Raw genomic sequence first — 17,847 nt, 5'->3', positions numbered from 1 at the left:
TGGAAGCCTGAGCTGCTGTCAGTGTCTTGCTCAATCGTGCGTCACTTTATTTTCTGGACAGGTCTCTCACTGACCCCGGAGCTCACTGGAGAGCTAGCGAGCCAAGGAATAAGTTGACTGCTGACCTCCACAGGTGCTGTAATATACGAGCACCCCCGCCCCCAAAGAAGTAACACAACAGGGCTAATTAGTATCAAAATACATAGCATCAGATCAGCCTCCAACAGGCATACATTTACTTTTTGGCCAAACACTCTTTCTTACTCACAAGAAGATCAGTCAAACAAATGCATGCATCTGCACACTTCTCAAGTCTTTCCCTGCCCATTTTCTAACCATTTGCACTCACACTTACAACATATGACCTTCCCTTCTCCCCTGCACACAGCGAATGCTGGTGCACCCTGCTCATCTCTTAGGACGGAACCCAGGTGGCCGGGGATCCAGCCAGCTCTGAACGAACCTCTGGTCTCTTAGAGGTTGATGTCATCTGGTTTTCTTTACTTACTGAACCAATTCCTCAGAGACTGCCATAAGCGAGCTTTAAAGACAACCCCTCCCTGCCAGCGCCTGCTCAACTCCAAATCTGACTCTCAATGTCCATCCTTGGTCAAGAGTTTTTCTTTTAGTTTTTTCCTAGTCTTTGACCGAATTCCCCTAACACTTGTGCACAAGGCAACAGAGAGATACTAGTAGTCTGTGGGCCCCAGAAACAAGTGGGTAAGTGATGCTCCTGGAACATGACAAAGATGCTTAGACCCAGGAAGGGACACGTGCACTGAGGCTGGGGACCACGGTTCTAGGTGTGTGAGGGAGGAGAGGGTATCTTGAGGGGAGAGTTATACTTGTGGGGCTTTACAGAGGACTCGGCACGGGACGATGGTGGGCTTCAGGAGCTGTATGAAGAACTGAGTGCTTGTCTAATAGACGGTTGGATGCTGTTGGACTGGGATGTGATGTGATGAAATCTGCATTTAGAATGAACAATCTTAATGTTCTGTGGAAGAAAGAAGTGGGTACGGGGCTAGAAGGCAAAAGGAGGTAGAGCACAGAAAGTTATTCTCGTTTTAAAGGAAATGAGACTCCGAACTAAACAGTGGCAGCCGAAGAAGAAAGAGACATTTGATAAACGTCACTCAGCTACAGTGGGAAATGCAGCCGTCACTCAAAGGCAAAGGCTATAAAAAGGTCAGGAGCAATTCCTAGGGGAAATAAGGACACTGTGAAGGATGTGCTAAGGAAAACAGAAAGGAAGAAACTGACTTGAAAATGTAAAGCACCTAATGAGCCAGAGGTACCAGCTGGCTTAAGGGGCCGAGGAAAAGAAACGTGAGGAGCTTTCTGTCCCGTGACTTGGTCAAGGGGTAGGACATGGATCAACTAAAACAGGAAATAGAAAAATGGACTTAGAGAGAAAGAAACTTAAGCCTTTAGCACAATATGCAAAGGGGTCTCCAGAGCCACCCTGGATGAGATTCTTTTAAAATTAGGACTTAGCTAGCAAGGAGTTTAAGACAAGGGTTTATGGGGATAATGCATGTACTTCGTATAGCTAAAATTGCTTTGCATTTTTGAAAGCTGGTAGCTAAACCTACTTGAAAGATGAGTAAGGACTGGCTCAGAGCTCCTAAGCGACGTATCCAAGGTGACCACGTGGGCTGAGTGCCGGAGGCAGATAAGCCTAACACTGGTATCTTGGTTCATGCTTATGTTACCTTGAGGCACCTGAAGCACATATTGTGCTCAGAATATGAGAGGCCAGGTGTACTGAAACTTGAAATAAGGGCACAGACCCAGAAGGGTATGCCAGCGAAAGGGATGGCAGAAGAACGGGGAAGGGAGGACCCAACAGCTGAGGATAGCCCAGGGGAAGCCAGGAGGGGAAAAAAGCACTGACAGAAAGGAATGACAATAGTGTTATTAGTTAAGGAGAGTCAAGCCAGAAGAATGGAAGGCTTAGGACATCATTCCCAGCAAGGAGTTAATCAAGAAGCCCAAGTTAGACTGCACTGTGACAAAGATGGGACGGATGCACAGCACTGAAAGTTGAGATGTCTAAGGGACAGACTGAGGAGGCTGCCGAAAAGTCCTTAAGTTGGGAGAGCTTTGTTTTGTTCTAAAGATGGGTTTCCCGGCATCCTTCCATGCCAGATGTCCTTATTAAAAAAAGTAAAATTTCATAAATGACTCATCAAAACCTGTAAACGACATACACAAACAAGATCCACGGACACCCTAGGAAGAAATTTTTGTGGTTTCCCACTTCACAGGTTACCCAGGGCTAACCACAGATTGATGCTCTCTGTAGGTTCAAGCTACACCAACCTCAGACAACCCAAGTCTTCACCTGTTTGGAAACCATTTACCTTAAATGGCTTCTCTTTCTTTGAACTGAGTTTTGTTTTGTTTTGTTTTTCAAAAGAGAGGACCTGTTTGAGCAATCTACAAAAAAAAAAAAAACAAAACAAAACATACTTCTACTTTATTTTTTATTGTGGTGATTTTTCCCCCTTCCTAGTATTCAATCTAATCTGTAACTACTTTGTTTGTCTACTTTTAATTGGTTGCTTCAACCCACTAGGATGATTCCAGCATTCACTACGGCAGCAAAGATGCTCTGCTTTGTTGGCCTTTGTGGCTTCAGTACTGTTGTTTCTGGAAAATAATACATGCTCGACAAAGAACTAATTAGCAGGGCTTTCCTCTTTATCAACGTCCTTGATTGGGTTCATGCATGCTACTTCGTAAAGTTACTGTCCTTTCCCCACCCTTTGTGTTAGCATACAGAATCAAAACAGCTAACGTGTATTCCCTTTTCACTAGAAATTAGGCTCTGTGCTATAACCATTACCACGTAATTTCACTTAATCTTTACAACAACGTCCCAATAAATATATACGTTTTTATTCAACTATCTTCGTTGCACAATTGTACAAAGGAAGTTGTGTCATTTGTGTGAAACCAGAATTCGAGACGAGGTCCTCGAAACCAAAGCGGTGCCTGGCCATGGCTCGATTCTAGTGAGGGCACAAATTCTAGTTAGAAAGTCCCGATCCAATTTTATCTATGTTCTGAACTTACATCTGCTTTAACGACGCTACGTCCTAGTCCACAAACTCAAACTTCCCTCCTCTCTTGGACCACTTTTATCCGATGGAGACACGAGGGATGGGGGTTAGTAGAGGGCTGTCCGGTGCTTCTAATTGTGGAGGAGGATGTGGGAACAGATGTAAACGCTAGTAACTTACTTTTCAGTACTGAGGTAAACCAGCATCTAACCGGAGACAGGGGATTTGGGAGCTGAAACTAATTCACGAACTCTTGAGTGGCAAAAAAAACAAAAAACAAAAAAAAACCAACCCACTTACCTTAACTGCCACCTCCGGAGCCGAGTCCACCGCCACGGTTAGAGAGGGCTTGGCTGAAGGCGATTTGGTCAAGTGCATGAGAGAGTCCGCGGCTGGCAGCGGACACCGACTGCCTTCACTGTCGGAGTCCGATTCGGACCCGGAACCCGAACCATACGAAGCAGCTAGAGCTGCAATCGCAGCCGACATGACTGCAACAGATCCTCTCTGCTACGGCCAGGCCAGGGCGGAAGAAGCAGCGTCTCCCAGGTCCTGACAGATTGTCACAGAACACGTTATTTACCTCCTTTGACGACAAACCATTTATAACTTTTCGAAAAAAAACTTAATGATTAAAACAATAACTGTATCAGGACTTGAGGTTCGCAAGAATTTACCTAGAGAAGCACAAGGAATTACAACTACTTATAACTTTCAGGACCTCGCTGATTAAAGACCCAGTTCTGATACCTTTGAAGCTTCGAGATCCTCCACTCCCGGCGTGCAGCGCGGCGGGGAGCGCGAGGCACCATGGGAAATGTAGTTTGAGGAGAGGAGGCGGAGCCGGGCAGAGGGGGTGGGGGTGGGGGTGGGGAGAGGTCTGCCTTCGATCCCGCCCCCGAAAGGATGGTTCATTCAATTGGATAGCATCTTCCCTCATTCCCTTAGCCCAGCACCGTTCTCTCCGGCCCCCTCCCCCAAAGTGCGGCTTGGGCAATACCACAGAGCCTCGGGACAGGGGGAAACGCCGTCCTCTTGCCCACGAGCCGGTAAGTGGGCGGATGCTAAGCCTCCCTCCACGCCGCCCGCCGCCCCGCGGGGCTCGAGGGGAAAGTGCGAATCTGAAGTTCCGAGACCTGGGACCGGTGTGGCGCAGCCCCGGGAGGAGGTGGTGAGGCCAGGCGGCGAGCGCCCCGCGGCTCCCCCTGCTGCAGGCTCCGGGTCCTGGCGCCCGGTTGTGGAGCGTCGCGCGGGGAGGGGGCGGCGCAGGGCAGCGGCGGCTCGCGGTGTTGTTCGCTCGCGCGTCGCGCGCACCGCGGCTCGGGCGACCGGCGGGCGCCCCCGGCGGCATTCCCGGCGGCATTCCCGGCGCCGCAGCCAGTGCCCGGCGCGCCTTCCACCCCGCAGCCCGACGCTCCCGAGGGGGCCGCTCGGTGGAGTCCCAGCGCGGAGCTGGACCGGCGGCGGCCGCCGAAGCATGAAGAAGGGGTAAGGCGCGAGCCCCCCACGGTTTCACGGTGAGCACGAGTCTCTCAGGAAATTTGTCCTTTTTCTTCCCGGGGTCCTGACAAGGGACACTGTTGTGCACCGGCCGCCGGAGCCGAGAGGGGCGTGTGTGTGAACCGGGGTCTGCGGCGGCGGCGGCGGCGATGGCTGGGCGCGCCGCCCCCGCCCCCATCCCGGGCTCCCCCGCGCCCGCCGCCCAGCAGCCCCGGGCTGCGCGTGGAGGACGAGGCGCAGGGAGCGACCCGAGGCTGCTCCCGGGTGCGGCGGCTGCTGTTCTCACCTGCGATGCGGGGTTCCGGACTCCGACCCCTCCGCTCCGCTCCGCCCGCCGTCGTGCCTCGGCACCGGCGAAGGCTGCAGCCCGCCGCGGAGCCCCGGCTCGCCCTGCGTGCCGCTGGCTCGGGAAAGCAAGCCCTGGCCGTGCATCTTTGCGCCGCGGCTCCGTGTGCACGACCGCGGTAAAGCGAGTGCGGGTATCCCTTTATTTTCCATTTTGGAAGAGAAGGCAAAGCGGTTGCCGGCTCTTCTGATGCCTGGGAATTGGGGAGGTTCCTCGCGCAGAGTTAGGGAGACGCTCGCTGGGCTCTGATGTCGATAGGACTCGCCCATTGTGCCACCCAGATAATTATTCAACTATGCAGCATCCATTGCACCTTTCCCATTTTCCTTTTCCCCTAGCTACAGCATGCCCCCTAGCTTCCGTACTCTGACACCTTCTCTTGCACTTGCGGATGATGAACTAGAGTAATGCTGAAAAGAAAGCTCATCCGATCCGAACGTTCACGACCTGCCCTGTGTGACTGAGTAATTGATTACTAGCTAGAATAGGTACGACTTACCCTTTACTATACAAAATGTACCTGAGGTTCTATTTACCTTTTTCTTGATGGTCACATATTTGCTAAGTCTTTCTGTTAAGTAGTTTATTAGTTGTTCAGTCCATTGATGTTTGTAAATTTAATTTGGTAAACTTTCATTTTTCTAATTGTTGATAGCAGCATGACACAGCTGCAAATGTAACCCCAGTCGCAACTGAAAGGAACAGTTTATCCTTGATGATCTGACTTTCTGATAAAGCAATTTTAATGATTTTGGATATTTGAATAAAGTACTAAATACACAATTTTGTTTTGAGTAAGCAAAGTTTTGTACTTTGTAAAATGTTTGATTGCTAATCATAACCTTCATTTGAATGAAAGGGTTTAATATGGGGGGGGGAATCTTAACTCCCTAACTTACTTGGGTCTTGCTTTTCACTTAGCTATTTTTACAGTACATTTTATTGCTAGTTATAGATTTTCTTCTTTATTTTTTTCTAACTTTTACCGAGATGGATGATAAGATCCGGTTTTGAATACTCTACCTTAAGGAGGAAATATATTTTTGAAAACATAAGAAACAAGCATAGTTACATCTTGTTTAAATGATATTATTTAAAAACAGATTATTAGCTACCAGAAACATCTGGCTTTGCTTTTTGTCATCCTCCCTCTCTTCGCGTGTTTGAGCTTGATTTGTTCATCCTTTTGATAAAAACAGGATCACACACAGATAATGCAAGAGTTCAAAGGTGCTAGAAATTGTTTAATGGAACTTGTAAGTGGCATACACAGAAATTGATGGTGTAGAATTATTTATTTTATTTGCCATTCACAAAATGGACATCGCTTTGCCTTGGTTTTCCAACATGTAAGTGGAAAAAATACTCTTTTATTCCACGAAGATAATATACCTTAATTCAGAGAAGATGTTTTCATACTACTTGTAAGCTAAGTGTTTTAATTTATGAATCGTGAAAATGCTTCCGTATGCTTTTCTATGGCACCTGAGAAAGGCTGACTTAGCATTCGAGTTTGCTTTGATGAGGTGGTATTAACTTGAATTTATTTCTCGTTTTTTAAATTATAGACCTCATGCCCACATATAATAAGTATATAGTTAATACTGACAAAAATAGTTGGTAACAAGTAGAATATTAAGTTAAATTTGTGAAAAGCCTAGAAAATGCTGAAGATCTTTTAATTTAGAAATTTTGGTTAACAGATTTCATAATTGTGGTCACTTACAAGATAGACTGTAGTGCAGCTTTATCACTTGGCTTCCGAAATGCCCATATATGAGGGAGTGCATTACTATAGTATAATAACTCTTATTTTTTAACTTAATTTTAAGGATAATTTAATATATCTTTTCCAAAGGCTTGATCTTCAGTAGAGAGTATTTTTGGTTTCTTATTGAGAGACTAACTCCTTTATATTCATAGCAAAAGCTACTGTTTGGAAGTCTAACAGCCCTTACTAAAATGTTGGACTCCTGGTTACTTTGTGGGAAGAAGTCATAGATAAACAGTCTCTACAAGTGAGTTTATAATTCGTTGTTTAGCTGATTTTTTTTTTTTTGAGAATTAACTTGATTATATTTTATCATGTTTTTTTTTAATATAAAGAGCTAAAAATTTAGCTTTTTTTTTTTTTTAATTGGGTAAAAAAAAAGTCTGGTTTCTCTTGAGCTCTTGGAGGACAGGAACTATCTTGCAGCTTACTTGTCAGAAATCCAAAGGTGGCAGCATGGCATTTAACAGATAGCAAAGGGTTCATCTGTGTCCGACAAGCAATCGGAATGAAGAAGCAAGATCCACCCAACGCAAGATTTAGCAGACATTTTATTTAATAAAGCAGCTTTATCTCTAAAGAGAAAGGCGCTTCTAGTTCTTTTGTAGCCTCCATTAATAATCCTTTTACTGCATATCACTGCGCTAGCAGTAGACGTTGTACTGATGGAGATGTTGGCAGCCTGCGGGAAAGGATGTTAATGATGTTCTTGCGGCACACTTCCTGAAAACGGACACGAACACTTCTGTTTCTAAAATTGTCTTTCTTTGTGACTTCAGTTTTCCAATGAAATCTTAATAAAAAAAGATGTATGTAAATGAAATCTTGTGCTTGTTTATGTAACAAGTTTTAAAAATAAATGACCTCAAGATAGAACTTTGTAAAATTAAGAATTGAGTGCTTTTATTTATTACATGCGGATTATAATTTAAATTTTTTTCTCTCCTTTTTTGGCTTTTTTTTTTTCCTCTGTGCTGGGGATAAAATTGAGGGCCTCGTGTGTGCCACATACTCTACTACTAGGCAACACTTCCTGCTCTTAATTTTGAATATTGAATTTTTATGAGGTGGCGGTCTTAACTTATTCATCACGTTTGAACATTTTAACCATGCTGTAGGGACTTTGTAGTAGTCCCTTTTTTTCTCATTGCTGATATAGAATTAAAAAAAAAAATTAACGAGAGCAGCTTACAGGAAGGAGCACGATTCGTTTCCCTCAGTGTTTGAGGGGACAGTGCCCACCAAGGGGTGGGAATGGAGGCAAGATGGCTGACCCCCGTCACATGGGCAGGTAGGAGTGAGAGGGAGAGGAATGCTGGTCCCCACCGAGTTTTTCTGTTTTACTCAGCCAGGACCCAAACGAGTGGAGTGGAGTCAGCAGCGTTCACGGTGGTCTCAGCTGGCCATCTCTGAAACCCTCTGTCTCCCCACGGGTGATTGTGCGTGCAGTGAAGCCTAGCCACCACACCCTCGGAACTAATTTTCTCAGAAACTGTGTGCTTAGTGATCAGATTAACGGCCTCCTGCAGCCTCTTTAGCCCCTAATCTACTGGAGCTGTAGGATGATTCCAGTAACTAGAAATTATTAAAATTATAAAGCTATACTAGCAACTATAAATACATAGATATACTTAAAATATGGTACTGTATGCCCATGCTTTCATCTTGTTAACAATGACAGCATTATTGGAACTTGGCCTTCTTTCATCCATGGAGCAGGAGGAAGAAGAAATTTCTTGGATTTCAGATTGCTTTGCCTTGTATCAGACGGGGCAAGAAGTCAGGGCATGTGAGGATCTTCTCGAGGGCTTTGCTTTTGTCAGTTGCATTATCAAAAGGTTGTAGTAGCGGGTCCCTGCTGGCCCCTGCCCTAGAACAGAAGTCTAATGTACTGGGGGAAAAAATCTGTGGAACTCCCCTTTCCTTTGAGACATTTTTCCTTTCTAATGTTTTTTGCCTATACACTTGTCGGGGACGTTTTCCTTCTCGTTCTCCTTCACAGGCCTCCTTTTGGAAGCACGGTGTATAGTTCTTATTCTGTGTTGTTATTTATTTTGATAGCTTTTAAAATAGGCTCTCAGCACAATTAAATGGCATCATAGTGGCACAGTCTGCTCTAACAGGGGTGTGGTGAGGTTGGAGGCAGATTGGAGAGTGACTGACTTGTAAGTGCATCCTGGAGAGAGGCCTTTCTGGGGTGTGTGTGTGTGTGTGTGTGTGTGTGTGTGTGTGTGTGTGTGTGTGTGTGTGTACACGTGTGTATGTGTGTGTGTGTCCCTCCACCACTGCTTCATTTTTATGTTCCTAGTGCCTGTTGTTTTAGCTTAAGCTAAATGGATTTTGAGTGGGTGCAACTGCTGCAGACGAGCAGGCAAGCCATTCTGCTGTGAGAACGGGAGGTCTGAGTGTTGTGAGAAAAGGACACACGAAACAGCTGTTTGCCACTTACGTTGGAGTTTTTAATGAGCTTATCTGGGGATTAATGATATTCAAAGGTAACGTATAGCGTGCTCTCCTAAAAGAAAAGGACGTACTATTGCACACTTGGCTGTACGTGCAAGTCACTTCATAGGGTCTCTTAACGTTTATTTTAACCAAATTGGTAGCGGTCTGGGAACTGCTTTCTCCCCGTTTTTCCTCAATAACGTGAGTTTTACCTTTCTACTATTCTGCTCGTTTGCAGTTAGTTAGCCCAGGAGTGCTTGCCAACCTGCTGCTGAGCCAGTTGCTCATTCGTTATAAAGGTAAAGGAGGGCGGGAGAGATGGCTCGGTGATTAAGAGCACTGTCTGCTCTTCCAGAGGTCCTGAGTTCAATTCCCAGCAACCATATGGTGGCTCACAACCATCTATAATGAGATCTTGTGGACAGTCACACATGCAGGCAGAACATTGTAAACATGATAAAATAAATTTTAAAAAATAAAGGTAAAGGAGTGCTGAGCCGAGGCTTAGTGAGAGGGAGTGCTGCTTGGGAGGAGCTGGACGCCAAGAGCCTGGCTCTGGCTCTACAAAGGCTCCGCACTGTCACTGTTAGGACGGAGGTGCTAGGAAGGCCAGTGCTGTTGAGTTCATCATCCCAGTCCTAGATAGGATGCTCAAAGGTTGAACAAATTTGTTCTCTTTCCACTTGTCCAGCCTATAACGACAGTTTCCTGAGACTCCTACTGGCAGTTTTCCTTGCTGTGTAGACTGGGTAGATAAGTGGCCACTTCTAGGACCAAGGGCCTTCCTTACAAGGAGCCACTCCAGTTTCCTGACCATTGTCCAACGTGTCTTTGTCCATGGTCCTGACATTGAGTTCACCAAAGATGCCATTTTTGTTCTGCGTCTTCGTAAGAGGTCTTTATTCTTGGCATGCATTGATTGGGCTTGTAGTTTTGATAGTTGCCAGCTACCCGAGAACATTCTGTTATAGATGATGTAGCTTGTTTGAGATCACATGGCTAGGAAAAATGGGGGTGGGTTTTCAATACAGATGTGCAATTTCCAGCCCCCGTTTCCATGCTGCTGCACGGGACTGTAGGGGATGTTGCTTCCTTAAAGCGAAGGAACTCAGACGAACTCCGCAGAGTGTTGGATTTGAGTGATGGAGGCACTGGAGCGTTTTGCACGAATCGAAGAGTAGCCCAGCTCCTTGCTCTTTTTTCCTTCTGGAGTGGTCAGTGCTCCGCTTCTGCGTCGATTACACCCACTTAAAGGGAGAAGCTTTTCGTCAGGATGGCGATGAACCCGCTTGGTTCCTCTACCAAAGAGTAAAAAGGTTCTCGTCTTGGTTTTTGCTTCGTTGATTGCTTACAAATTTGTCTGCAAAATTAAGCAGCTTTGTTTTCTGGCCACTAATGCAAATGTCTCCTGTCTTATGTCTGTCCATCTTTGGTACTTTTTATTTTTAACATACTTGCACTAAAGTCTGATGGCAGAAAGTTATAGAAAATTAAAGCAGAAAGAGAAAAGAAGCGAATCACTTGTATCCTAGTGAGGAATGAAGACTGACCGTTTCCTGAAGCCAAAGCCGAGTCTTTCTGATAGACTAAGAAACCTGTCAGGTGTGTTATTTCTGAAGAACCGCCCCACCCCCGCCTCAGTGCTGCGTCTCTCTTGGGTTCCAGTTTCTAACTGTGTTGATTTCTGTCCTTTTTACTGGTTCTTTCCGCCTACTCTGGGCCCATCGCCCTTAGTTACCTGAGTCCGAAGTTTATTGATTTAAGGTCCTTCTTTCCGCTTCTCCTCCTTCCGGTTTTTTTTAGAGTCCTGCGTACCTCAGGATAGCTCAGTCTGGCTTTTGTAGCCGAGGATAACCCAATCTTCCTGTCTCCGAATTATAAGTGTGGGCCTCCAGGGCTGACTCCTTTTATTTCCCTGTCCTCATTGCTTTTCAGATGTCTTGCAGATTTTGAGAGCATATTTTAGTTCTGGATATTTTTTACAAATCTTCTGAGACTTTTAGACTGTGGTAGTCGAGCTCCAAATATTTTGGTATTTTCTGTCTGTCTTTATGCTCTTTAATTTAATCTGCTTGTCCTCTGAGAGCATATACATCATATAGTTTTTGTTAGTGCCCCTATCTTTCTGCCTGGTGGATCTGGGGATGTGGGCGTCTCCAACTGCGCCAGTCTATCCAGCCACTTTGTCATTCTGTCTGGTTTTGCCACATGTATTTTGATGTTCTGTTCAGAAGAACATGTACATTAAGAGGATTGTTGTATTGTCTTAGTAAAGGAACCCCTTTATCTTACTTTAAATTTTAAAACTCCAGTTAATTCCCTTTATTCAGAGTTTCCTTTGTTAAATCTAAGCACTTCAAGTTTCCTTAGGTCCGTATTGACACCTTTGTTTTTCTTTTCTTTTTTTCTGTCTGAATCTGGATTTTAATTATGAACATAAATAGTAATCTGAGAGGGAGGAGTTCTAAGGCTTGTACATATTTTCATGTGAAGGATTGCTGATTAGTTGACCTGTAATATGGCATCACTCTAGATAGCAAAGAGGCTTAGTGCTGTTTTTCCTGAATAAGAAAGCCAGTTTCCTATATCCAATATTGACTCTGCATTTGTCTGTAGGAATACTGATTTACCGTCTGCAGTTTCCAGTGTTTACCTATAACTGATTAAAGTGGGCAGAGCATGGAATTTTCTCTGTATTTGCAGGTGAATTCTTCACATCTCTGGGCTTCTGGAAACGTTCCTTCCACAATTCTTCTGCAACTATGTACCCTTGTAATCCCCAGTCACAGAACTTCTCTCTACTGACCTGGACAAAAGTTGTTATGGGTAGATAGGGGTAGATAGAGGCACCTAAACCCATGAAAAACGGAGGGTACACCAACTTCTTTGTTTTTCAACCTCTAGCAAAAAGGAGTCCAACAAAACCAGGAAAAACAGTAACACCAAGTCTTGGGGAAAACCCAAGGAGGAGCATTGTAACGATATTCACGGCTGCCTAGTCCCCACTGGATAGGCGTCCACCTTGGGTTGAGTTGGGGAGTATATTTCCGGACAGCAACTTATATATGGCTTATAATGATGTCAGAGTTATGAGGTGTCGTCTTTAAGTTGAGTCCTTGGCCCCTCCACATATGTAGATTGACCCTCAGGGACTGGCCTCGCAGAACTCTGAATTACCTTGAGCATTGGCTCCAGCAGGGGCCCAGTTAACACTTTCTTGTGTAGATCTGCTCTATGCTTTAATATTTTCCTTCTCTCTGAAAAATTCGTTTTGTCACTTCTTCACAGAAGTATTAATCACTGGTGACAAATTTTCATTGTTTTTTTTATTTGTCTGAAAAAGCCTTTTGTTCACTTTGGAATAACAATACAAAATTTCATGTAGCTAAATTTGTTTTTTCTTCCAAAATTTCCTCCTTCCTTTTATTTTTAATCTATAGCTTTCTAAAATAGATTCATTATAGACAGTATGTATGTAGTTGGATCTTGTTTTCATCGACTACATGTCTTTTATTTATTTATTTATTTATTTATTTATTTATTTGGTTTTTTTGAGACAAGGTTTCTCTGTGTTAGCTTTGGCTGTCCTGGACTCGCTTTGTAGACCAGGCTGCCCTCGAACTCACAGTGATCCACCTGCCTCTGCCTCCTGAGTGCTGGGATTAAAGGCGTGCGCCACCACTGCCTGGCTCTTTTAATTTTTTTATTTGAGCCATTCACATTTAAAGTAATTGATAGTTGGATTTTAGCTATCATAATTTTAACTTATATTCATTGTTCTTATACATTTTTTTTAAAAAATCATCTTTATCTTTCCTGATATTAGTTGAACATTTCATATGGCTCAAATTTTGTCTCCATTCTTAGCACATCATTTATATATTTTAAAACTTTTAATGGTTACCCAAATGTTTTAGATACATTCATAGTTGGTCTTTGTGTCCATATAAATATACTAAGGCTACTCAACATGTAGTTTTAGGTGCCTTTTAAGTGTCAATTCCCCTGTCCCATCCTTTGTAACATTGGTGCCACTCATGTCCTTTAATTATATCACACAATACTTTTATGTGTTAGTTTGAATGAACAAGTATCTACATACAATTTTTGTTTTACTTCCCTTTGTCTATCTCAGTCATTCTTCATATCCTTATGTAAATGTGGCCAGTTTTAATATTTTCCTTCCCTCTGTAGAAGTGTTTTGACAAATTTCCTTGGCTTTTATTTGTCTGAGAAAGTAGTTTGTTTAACAGACCGAGTGCAGAGTTTCGCGTTGGTCGCCTTGTTCTTTAAAGCCTGAAGTAGCTCTTGCTGCCTCATTTTAGTGGCTGATAATGAGAGAAGTCCAGTGTGATTTTGCCTGTCTACATATATGTAAAATGGTGTTTCCCCCTCAGGATTTCCTTTCGTGCCTTTCAGATTTAATTTAACTAATTAGTCAACCCTAGGGATCCAACCCTAAGGCCTTTCCCCATAGCTAAGTTCTCCATCACTGTGCTGTGCGGCCTGCCTGCTGGTGTCTTCTGCAGTTCGAGTATCATTGTCTAGGTGCACATTTTCTGATATTTGGTCTATCTTTTGGTTTCTGTCACTGATTTTAGAAAACTTGATGTGCTAGGTGCTACGTATCTTACATAGTTGAGGTAATCCTCACAGCAACTCTGTGAAAAGCTATAATTCTTACCTTTCAAGGCAAGAGCTAAATTTTAAATACAGACCACAACTGAATTTTTTGTAATTCTAGCCAAATATCAATGCCTTACATGTATTTCTGACTCAGGCTTTCTGTAGACATAGAGAAGAAAACAGAATTATTTTAATTTACTTCCTCATTTGCAATATTGGAAATGGTTGTTAGGACCTAATTTCAGGGTTCAGCTCATATGCAGCATACCAGATCAGTTTACCGTGAAAAGATGTGAGTGAGACTGTGTCACATGACTTCTGCAGAAATGTAAATAGGCATCTATTCACCCCAGGGAGGCTCCTGACAGACCAAAGAAAGCATTCGGTTTAAGTCCTTCTGTGATTGTTGGGGTTACTTACTGGAGAGTGGGTGACAAACCATGAAAGCCAAATCACAGTCCCAACTCCCAGGCAGCCTTTCACTTCCTGTACACCCTTTGAGCACCCCCAAGACCATATGGGCTGGGGAAAGGAAGAAGTGCTGACCGGCCTCTCTTAGGTGAGGGTCTCCAGAGTCCGTCCCCCAACCCCCACCCCAACCCCGCCCCATGCTTCCCCCCAAGACAGTGACAACAGCCGCGTTATCATGGCGGACCACCACTGTGTTCTCCTTACTTTGTTTCCCTGACCGTGGGCCAAGGTGTTCTGTAGATCATTGGCGCCACTCTGATTCCTGATGGCAACGATCCCGTCACACTTAGAGGAAGTGTCTTTACAATAACAGACTGCAAGTGTCACACAGGGGTTTGTGCACACTCAGGAGTCGACTGTGGGGTGGTTCATAGGTGAAAGTGCTTGCCCCTACCCACCTGAGTTTGAGCTATGAAAACGGCACCAGAGCAGAGAACCCACTCCCAGAAGTTGTTTTCTGACCTTCACGCATGTTGTGCACACACGCCAGCGCTGCCTCTCACACACACGCCATATACAGAAAGCTTGAGTGGGTTCATTAATAGGAGAATCTAGTGAGTGCTTGCTTTAATTTAAATTTGCTTTAGTCTAAAGATAATCTTAAACCTAAATGATGTTCTGTTGTTAGTAGTAATAGTTAATTCCAAAGAAGGAATGTTTCTTTCGGGGAGAGAGTGGAAAGCCATGGATGCTGACTTGGGGTCTGTGCAGTTTGGATTAGTGACATGACCCTTTTTAAGCTGCTTGCTTAAGTTGGTAGTTCAACATCTGGGAACAGATGGGCTCGTGAGGAGAGAGGGGGAGTTTAAAGACTTGCCATGTAATTGAATTTGCCTCCTGACTTCGATTAGAGAGTTGGGAAGATAGGAGAGAAAAGGGATCGTGAGAGGGCATAATGCATTGCATTTGATCATCTCTCTTAAACACAGACGGAGGCCGCTGTCAGTGTCTTTGAAGAGCAACCCACCAGGTTAGTGAGCAGGAAGAGAAGCAAAGTCAACTCTGCACTGTTGTTCTGAAAAACAGAAGGAAAGGAGTTCAAGAAGGCCAGGTGTTTAACGACGGGGACGCAAAGGGCTAGTGTGTTTAGGCAAGAAAGGGCCCGTACTCAGATGGAAATCTTGGGAGCAAAATTGTTCAAGAGTGTACACCGGCTGTTGGCGTGCTAAGCAGAAGGAACGGTCTTTAGAATCGAAAGTAATGGTGGTAGCACCCCAGGGAGAAGGGCTACGCTTTGGTGGTAAAGAGAGAATTGTTATAGGAAGGCTTTTGAAATAAGTATATTATACAGTAGGAACTGTTGGTGTATTTTAGGTCCACAGGCTAGGACCGTGGACAAGACTGTGGTTTATGTTTTTTATGAACTATCCAACAGACAGCATTTGATTTTTCTGTTTCTGTTTGTACGTCATTTTAATTTTCATCTATCTCAAAATACTACTAAAATTACTTTAAATTGATATTTTGAGGTGAGAGGGAAGCTTGAAGGATTTTTAGTGTTAGGTTAAAGAGTGTCTAATTGTAAGATAACCAATGAAGCAAATATAGGTAAAGATAATGCGCCTTGGTTATGTGTGGGGAACGGAGACCGAGAAGGCAGGAGGAGAGCCAAGGACCTGCAGTGTCCTGAAAGTCAGACTCCGTGCTGTGCAATGTGGAAACCTCATGTCTCGAATGAGAAGAAACTGAATTGAGTTGGTCATAACTGACCCTGGTGACATGATTTGGTACAAACTGGGAATAAAAGTGTGAATGGAACAGAGTTAAGTGGGAACTGGAGAAGTCAAGTGACTTGCTTGTTCAAGTTTTGCCCTAAAGGAAGACAGGGGAGAGGGGTGGCTAGTGGGCCAAGTGTGAGACCAACCAAATTTTGTTCTCTATTTTAGGATGGATGAAATTATATCAGCAATTTGCTGGTGGCAGTGACTCAGTAAAAGGAAAAATAGTACAGAGGAAAGGGGCCCATTGACCCCTACTGTAGACTTAGGGAACTGTCCTGGAATTTATCTACCACAAGAAATGGTGCCTAAGGAGAAATCTGTTTTACTTTTTATATAGTATATTATGAAAGACCAACAACTATCTACTGCTTTATATGTAGATTATCTTTTGTGGTGAAACTATAGACTTCACTGAAGTCACACCAGTTTTCCACTGTACAACCACATTTGTTTTCAGGTCAGGCATAAGCTTGTAACATGTTGACAAAAGGTAGAAAGCAAAGCTCTTGGCTGTCCTGTGCTTGTCTGGCTTTACTTTAGTCTGTTTGTGTCCAAGATTTCCTGCTTGGCATAGTTCTAGAAAGTTCTTTTAAAATCTGCTGTGCCTACTTATACACTGTCAAGATGATGTCTAATATTACTAACCTTAGATCACTTACTTTTTTGTTTGTGGGTAATAAAAGTAGTATTTCCCAGCGTGAGTGTTTTCTTTAGGTGCAGTGATTGGCTGCATATGTTTAAATGGACTTTTAAGAGCTCAGCTGAAATGTAATTGGCACAGTAAACTGGACAGTTGGATGGGCTTTAGCTTAGAGGTTGACATCGGAATCAGGCTAAGGCACCAGTAGAACTTTGCAGTCCGTGCGTTCTCTCTGCCCCTTCCACCAATCCCACTCCTGCCCTAGCCGGCGGGAACCTGTTTTCTGCTGCTTTGGGTTAGTTTGCATTTTTTAAAAAAAGCTTGATGTAAGTGAAATACATACATTTCATGTTCGAGTGGAAGAGTCATGGTGATGCTAAACATCTTCCATCAGGTCATCTTATTGCCGAATGCTCTTGCGTTGTATGCCCAGCCCCACCGTTACCCACTTGGTTATGGGCTTTCAGATTGTTTTCAGATTTGGGCTTTAAAGATGTATTGCTTTTGGCGTTCCTGTACAAGTCACTAACACGGAAGCAAACAAACAAACACCAGCGACTCCATTTTATGTGCTGTATTAAGTGCCTACAGAAACCTTCCAAAGAAGCAGGTGAACAGTTTCTAATAACCCACCACCCTAAGGGTGAGCAGGTTGAAGGGTTGTAGGAAAGGTGACCAGCCTGAACAAAATGCTGGGCTTCGACAGTAGGTACAGAGTGGGTCCGGAGAGCTTGGGCTCTGTGACCCTGTTGCAGCTTGAAATGGTGGCAGATGGAGGAGGGCAAGCAGTTCAAGCCCTGATCTGATTGGGAGCTTAAGGCCGTGGTGGTTGACAGGAGACCATACCTTCCAAAGAACACAAAGGAAGTATTTGTAGGACGTGATGTGTTGGGGAGGTGCAGGAACGGGTGTGAGGTTGAAATTTGGGGGTAGCTATGATTAAGATAAATTCTATACTGGTATAAAATTATTAGAGCTTTAAAATATCCTAAAACAACCCCATTTCCACAAAATGAGTATATGTAAATAGTAATATAACCAATTTTAAATGATTATTTGCTGGATAAAATGCATACTGTTAATCCCTGATTTGCTAGGAATTAGGTGATTTTTACTTTCATTACATGTAAATGTATATTTTCCTTAAAAAGATCATGTAATCCACAGCAATCAATATTTCATTAGATTAAAAGGTACACATTTCTGAGTAAAGTTAGGAAAATACCTGTTTTCTGCTGATTACTACTTAGTAAGTTTTT

The 17,847-nt window shown here is 43.8% G+C and overlaps 2 protein-coding genes across 4 annotated transcripts in view; one reads left to right on the top strand and one right to left on the bottom strand.

Moving 5' to 3' along the window:
• Positions 1-3,852, bottom strand: part of CDC40 (cell division cycle 40) — a 50,306-nt gene extending 46,454 nt beyond the window's left edge. Inside the window, exons 1-2 of the mRNA XM_084775104.1 lie at positions 3,819-3,852; positions 3,369-3,620 (exon numbers count right to left, since the gene is read on the bottom strand). Of these exons, the coding sequence (XP_084631230.1) occupies positions 3,369-3,557 (189 nt within the window). The 5' untranslated portion in view covers positions 3,558-3,620; positions 3,819-3,852. The remainder of the gene's footprint in view (positions 1-3,368; positions 3,621-3,818) is intronic.
• Positions 3,853-3,969: 117 nt separating this feature from the next.
• The window catches only part of WASF1 (WASP family member 1), a 52,389-nt gene continuing 38,511 nt past the window's right edge, over positions 3,970-17,847 (top strand). Inside the window, exon 1 of one of the 3 annotated variants that reach the window (XM_084775106.1) lies at positions 3,970-4,117. The gene's annotated coding sequence lies outside the window, so the exon portion shown is untranslated. Of the gene's footprint in view, positions 4,118-4,145; positions 4,586-17,847 lie in introns of those variants that run through there. The other 2 variants (XM_084775107.1, XM_084775105.1) reach the window with 2 other exon arrangements.

This window comes from Acomys minous (genome assembly GCF_964271855.1).
Source record: "Acomys minous genome assembly, chromosome: 3".
Taxonomy (NCBI): Eukaryota; Metazoa; Chordata; class Mammalia; order Rodentia; family Muridae; genus Acomys; species Acomys minous.
The sequence above is the reverse complement of the archived record's forward strand: the minus strand, read 5'-3'. Positions and strand labels throughout refer to the sequence as shown.